Raw genomic sequence first — 6,475 nt, forward strand, 5'->3', positions numbered from 1 at the left:
GGAATCATAGTCTTTGAGCAATTTCATTGAGATGGTAAGAAAAACACACAAGAGATTCTAGTCAAGGTGGGCTCTTTCCAATTCTTCGGAGCAACAAGGACGACAAATGGGATGAACAACAAAGTCTGAACCACCTAAAAATTGGCGAAAAAATAAAAGACAAGCTGAGTATGGGTGGTACAATTGGCTTAAATAATAAATCGATTAGTAATGAGCAAGTAAATAGTTTCATACCCAGTCACAAACCGTTTTCTATTTAAGTTATTGTTGCTATTTATATTTCTTTTAATTATAATAATCTTCTCTTGTAATAGGTTTTCAATAAGTCAATTGAAGATCACAAGCAATCATTATCACCAATTTCTATTGTTCACACAAATAAGCAGAGTTCGAGCATTATATACTAGTTGTGAGTTTAATTACTCAGGTGTTGTGATCTTATTTTTTAAGCAGAATATGTGGGAGTTTAGTTGTTGATATATTGGATATGTAGCAAATTTCATAATGTGGCTGCAACCTGTTTGAGCTGTAGTGCAAACTTATTTCGTACAGTAGTTTTATACTTCGCTTAGAATACATTTAGTGGAAAACTGCCTTTACTACTCATCTCCACCATTCCTTTATTTCTCCTCGGTTTAGTATTTAGACAAATGCAATAAATCCAGTCTTATATCATCAGATTCATTGTATTTATTTTTATTTATTCTATATTGGAGATTTGAGATTATCTTATAAATTTGTGAAACTCAGTTTTTTATGGTTATTATTTTTTTAGATATGAGAGATATAATTAAGATAATTTTGGCATGGCTTCTTTCTTTATAGTTTTGCCTCTTCGGCTTTGGTTTGGTTTGGTGGAAGTTCAGTCATTCTTTGGTTAAAGTGTGCTTAATTGTAGCTACTCTTTTAATTGATGTTCACTTGTCTGTTAGTATTTTGAGAACCGATGGGACAATATCGGAAGATACCTTTGTGATTTGTGAAAAATGAAGCTTATAGATGAAAAGAACTTTTACATTATTATCACAGAAGGAAATCTAGTATAAAGGTGCTATCAAGGTTTACTCTAGACTTTAGCTTGTAATTTAAAGTTCTTATACTATTTTTGTAGAAGTGTACGACATTCTGGGGCTATATAAGCTTTGTCTTGTTGATTGCATCTTGTACTCTAATCTCAATAATAAATTCTATAAACTATCAAATTAACCTTTCTAATATTTCTTTCTCATGTAAACCAAATTAAGAAGAACAAAACTAATAAACTTAGGACCAAAAAAAAAGAAATGGGTAAGTTTGGTAAAACATTCAACACATATTGTATTTTTCAGTTTTATTACATAGTTTTAATTCTCCTTTTATGTGATTCTTTGGAGAAATTCTGAAGGATGTAGATCAAGTTTTTGCAAGGAATACTTGGCTTGTGAAAATCCGTAAAGCCTTGTTGCAGAATTTATTCTAGAATTTAAGGGAACTCTTTCAGATTACGAGTGAGTTTGACATAGTTCCATGTTAAAATTACTATATCTTTAATGATTTAGTTGGAATTATATTTATTTGAGATATAACAAGTCATTTGATTTGAACTCAAACTTATAAAGGAGACCTTATTATGTCAGTACTATATTGTTTAAATCCAGCGTATAAAGAAATTTTCTTTTTCATATTTGTTACATTGTATATAAAGAGTGACATGTATGAATGTACAAATCGAATATATATTTTATTCACGACAAAAAACTACATAAAAGAATATTATTCATATTTTAGAAAATTTAGTATGTAAATTTTAAAGTGACATTTCAGAAGATTTTTAAAAAATGTCATTAATTTATTTGACATTTACCTAAATGTTGTAAAATTTTTAGTGACATTTACCAAAATGTCGTAAATTATAAGCCGATATTTTTAAAGGCTGTAAATAAATGTCATAATCTTTTTACAAACATTATTCTAAATGTCAGCAATTTTAAGTGACGTTATAAACAATGCCATAAATAAATGTCGTAGATTTCTTACCGACATATATATAAATGTCGAAAAATTCCCTACCCCAAAATTTACGACATTTGATACAAATATAAATTAAATGTCGGTAAATGAATTTGTCACATTTAAGCAGCATTAGACGACATTTATTTTATGGCCATAATGTGAAAACATGCCCCATACCTAAGGATGAAGATTTAGGTAATTAGGAGAGTCTTGGAAACGAGGAAACTCATTTTGCAACTTACCTCTATGGAAGGTGATCTGCTGAGTAGAATAACCAGCTTGCAAAGTTGTTTACCTCGAAAATACGAGTAATAATTAAATTTGATTTGTGGTTTTAAAGATATGTAATTTAGATTCAAAACCAATTAATAATCAAGAAGTATGAAGTAGAAACGAAATAAATAAGTGAATAAAACCAGTGTTACTTAGCAGTATCGACCTCGAGCTTGGTGACCTCGAGATGAACCAAGAACAATAAAGTAAAAACAGTAAAGACTATGGACAATTCTGATGAACAGTAAGAGAACAGTAGATAGTGTATTCTTTGCCAATGATTAGATGATCTTTACAAATAATTGGGTTCCCCTTTATATAATAGGGGAACCCTAAATAAGGTATATTTCTATTTACAGTAAGGAATATTATTGGTACAGCTGTCTAACCGCCTAGTACGGAATCATACCGTACAATCCTACTCCAAAATTTGCGCCACGATCTTGGCGGCGTGGCAGGAATCTTGCTCATTTTGTTACAAATTCATAATGGCATTATTCGAGGTCGAGCAAACTCGGCTTTGGTATTCCTCGGACTCCGATCCTCGGGCATCGCATCCTATCTTCGAGCTCGAGTCTGATCGCCCGGGCTCGAACTTGACCTTGCCCGAACTCGGCTTAAGACGACCCCTCGAGAATATAGATCGAAGGCATACGATCTTGACCGTATATAGATAGTCCCCGCGTTTCGTAGAGTAGGTCGATAAGAAATGATTTGATCTTTGATACTCCGACGCCTCGATGCCGATGTCAATATCGTGATGTCAGCGGCCGAAGTGACTGAAAGGTTGTTTTCGTGCGGTTCCAAAAGTCATTAATTGGAGGCGGCTGTAGGTCGGCTATTTGGCTTCCCCAATACGCTTAAGTGACTTCTATAAATAGGCCAACTTCACAATTTTGCAAACTTTACTTCTCAAATCGTTTTCAAAATCTCACTAGCTCCTTCAACTTCTCTGAATTCACCCTTCTCTTCAATTTGCCCTTACTTCATCATCAACCTTTTCTCTTTTCTTGAATTTCTACACAATAATGGCTAAAACATCTAGATTCGTTCCCCAAAAAGAAAAAGCCTCTTCATCATCGCGGCCGGCCAGAAGTAAAACAGTGGTGCCACCTCGTATCGAGGAGTGTATTCCCCCACCGTGTGAAACAACATCTGATTTCAAAATTGAAAAACATGTATCGACACCAGGCTAATGTGAGCCCATGTCCCGATACATCTGTTTCATAACCGAATATGAGCTTGAGCATGTGAAAAAGGACTGCAACTGGGAGAAAAAAGATGTAGTGATCCCTTCCCTTAAAGAGGACATCACTACTTATAAAGCGGGGTACTTAAGCGTGTATACATACCCATTTATGCTGGGTTTCGCAGATCAAGCTCTGGGTCCCATAGAACCAGTTATTCTTGATTTTTGCCAATAATACCAAGTGACGCTCGGCCAGATCAACCCTTTATTTTGGCGAATTATCAATTTAATCAGATACTTCTCGAGCCAGGTCGACGGGATTCCTTTTACCCTCGACCATATGATCAGGCTGTACAGCCCTCGCCTTTATCGAGGTGGCCTGATAAAGCCGCAATGCCTATCCTCGAAATCTCTTTTCTCCAGCATCGATGATGACAAAGATCGAGGATGGATAAGCCGGTTTGTCTGAGTCATGATATCTGACCTGATTCCTGCTGAGAGGATGCCATTCCCCGAGGAATGGAACATGAAACATAAGTACATCTTTATCGATAATAACTTTTATACCCTACTTCCCCTTCTTTTTTCCAGAATTTATCTTTTTCTCGATCTAACCTCTTTCTGATGGTGCAGTTGTTTCTTGGTTTCCTAGTGCGGTCCTAAACCTCGAAGGTTGGGTCTGAAAACTAGCCTCTACTTCTTCATACGCGAAGCGCTGCTGGCGTGACCTGACCAAAGGTCCATGGGAGGCTAAAAACCACAGTGAGTTCTCTTGTTTGTTTACTTATGTTTCTCAGTGAAATACATACTTTGTCTTTATGCAGGCCTCAGAGATGCCGTTGCTATGCAACCGCCCCCACCCGGTGAAGAAGAGATCCCAATGCCTTCCAAAGAAAAGAAAAGAAAGAGGGGGTCGCCTACAAATCCCTCGAAGCCAAAGAAAAGAACGGATCAAAAGGCTAAGGCCGATACTGTGGCCCTATCATCAGAAATGGCCCAACGCCTTTGGGATAAGGATGAAGAAGGGGATGATGACGATTGCATGTTGGTAGTTCAAAAAATAGGAAGCACTAATGCTTTGAAATCTTCCGAAACGATGGTGGATGATGCTGTTTATTCTAGGACTGAAGAAATCTCCGAGGGGAGTTCGATCAAAGTCCCCGAGCCATCGGGCAGCAAAAGAGCACTTCGTCCTGGAGGTCATTTGGAGGGCGAGACCGAGGGGCCCGGTCCCGAGGCCCTTCAAAGAGAAGAGAATGCCCCGAGTGGGTCACTTGGGGTAATTAACGAGGATGATTCACCGCCTGGTCCGGAGTTCTTCGAGGGGCAACTCCAAGATGCTCGGAACATGAGAACTCTTGATGTGGGGACGAGCCACGAAGGGCACGATATCTTTCAAGAATGCCTTGCATGGATCGAAGATGGTCCCGATCCGGATGCTTATTTTATTTTTTATGAGGCCCATCGACTCTTCAAACAAGTTTCCGTCCTTTAAAATTACGCCTGCGCTTTATCCTTGTTGCTCTGAGTCTAACTTTTCCTTTTTTGCGAAAGTTGTGACACTTTATTCAGAAGCATTCTCCAAGTCCCGAGTCGAGCTTGCTCGATGTGAGGCCGAGCTTAAGAATCTCCCAGAAGAGAGGTGTTGATACCCAATTTTTCCCTATATATATTTTTAATATGCAAAGTACCCTCAAAATAGCATATGTATGCATATATAATGTATGTCCAAGCGTCTCATTATTTTTCCTTAATTTTTAAAGGTTTTTAAACCAATTTATTTCCCTATTTTTATCCATAAAAACCCAATAATTATTTCTAATATTATCATTTTGGCGATTCACTTGTTTAACTTTTACATTTTTCTAAGATATAGCTAAGGGAGTGTTTGCATATTTTTTACAAAATCATTTAGTATTTTTAAGGCTAAATTGTATAATTGCAAGATTAGCCTCTTTTAGGATTTAATTGCGTTTATGTTCATAAAGATTATGTCCAGTATTATTAAATGGTTAATTATATGTCATAAATCATTTTAGTTCTTTTAATTTATTTCCAGAAATCAGTTTACTATTTTTTATAATTTTAATAGGGGAAAATTGGCGATTTAAATGATAGCCCAGTTACATTTCAATTATAGCCCAAAATTGACCCCAATTTGAACCCAATTTCCCTTGGCCCAAGTCCTTTTAAACCCGACCCCTTACCTGTTTAAACAACCCAACCCGGTCTCCCACCTAACCATTTCAATCCCAGCCGTTGATCATTTAGATCAACGGCTCTCGTTCCCCCTTATCTTAATTAATCCCAAACGACCCCAAAAGCCTATCATTTCTCACCTACCGCCGCCTTTGAACCCCCTTCCTCTCAAACTCTCTCTGCAACACCACCTAAACCCTAGCCGCCGCCACCCTAATCCACCCTAATACCTACCTAATCTATGGCCTTTTGTGGTCATTTGAGGCCTGTACCAGCCTTCCATGGCTCCTATGTGTTTGATTCTATGGTTTCATGAACAAACATCGAAAGGATTCGGTCCAGTCCTTGCTCGATGACCTTTCTCCGGTCATCCCTGACCTTTCTCCGACCAGCCATGGCCATTCGAGTCAAATCCTTGACTCTCCTGGTTAGATCGGTAACTTTCAAGGCCTTTCTCGTTTCTTTTGGTTTTTCTGAAACCCTAATCTCTAAGATCTTTCTATTTCTTTCATATCTGCTATAGATCTGTACTCGCTATGACTTTCTTAAGTGTTTCTCGAAGGTTCTTTAACTTTCCTTAAAAAACGACCCTTCATCTTCTCCGATTAGTAGTTTTTCCTCTAAATTTTCCTTTCAAAGTATCTCTGTATTTTAACGTATTTCTGTATTTTTTTATGGTTTTCTTCATATTATTCTTTTATCTGAGTTATTATGTTAAAACCCTATTTCTTTTGGGTCTCATTTCGAATCCTGAAGCTGTTTGTTTAATGTGTACTTGTTTAACTAAGTTCCTTGTTCTTGTTTGACTTATTTGTGTTTATC

General features: G+C 37.0%; 1 protein-coding gene across 1 annotated transcript in view; it reads left to right on the plus strand.

Moving 5' to 3' along the window:
• Positions 3,294-6,475, plus strand: part of LOC109226076 — a 20,908-nt gene continuing 17,726 nt past the window's right edge. The window contains exons 1-2 of the mRNA XM_019390879.1: positions 3,294-3,393; positions 4,279-4,817. Coding sequence (XP_019246424.1) covers positions 3,294-3,393; positions 4,279-4,817 — 639 coding nt within the window. The remainder of the gene's footprint in view (positions 3,394-4,278; positions 4,818-6,475) is intronic.

This window comes from Nicotiana attenuata, chromosome 5 (assembly GCF_001879085.1).
Source record: "Nicotiana attenuata strain UT chromosome 5, NIATTr2, whole genome shotgun sequence".
Lineage (NCBI taxonomy): Eukaryota > Viridiplantae > Streptophyta > Magnoliopsida > Solanales > Solanaceae > Nicotiana > Nicotiana attenuata.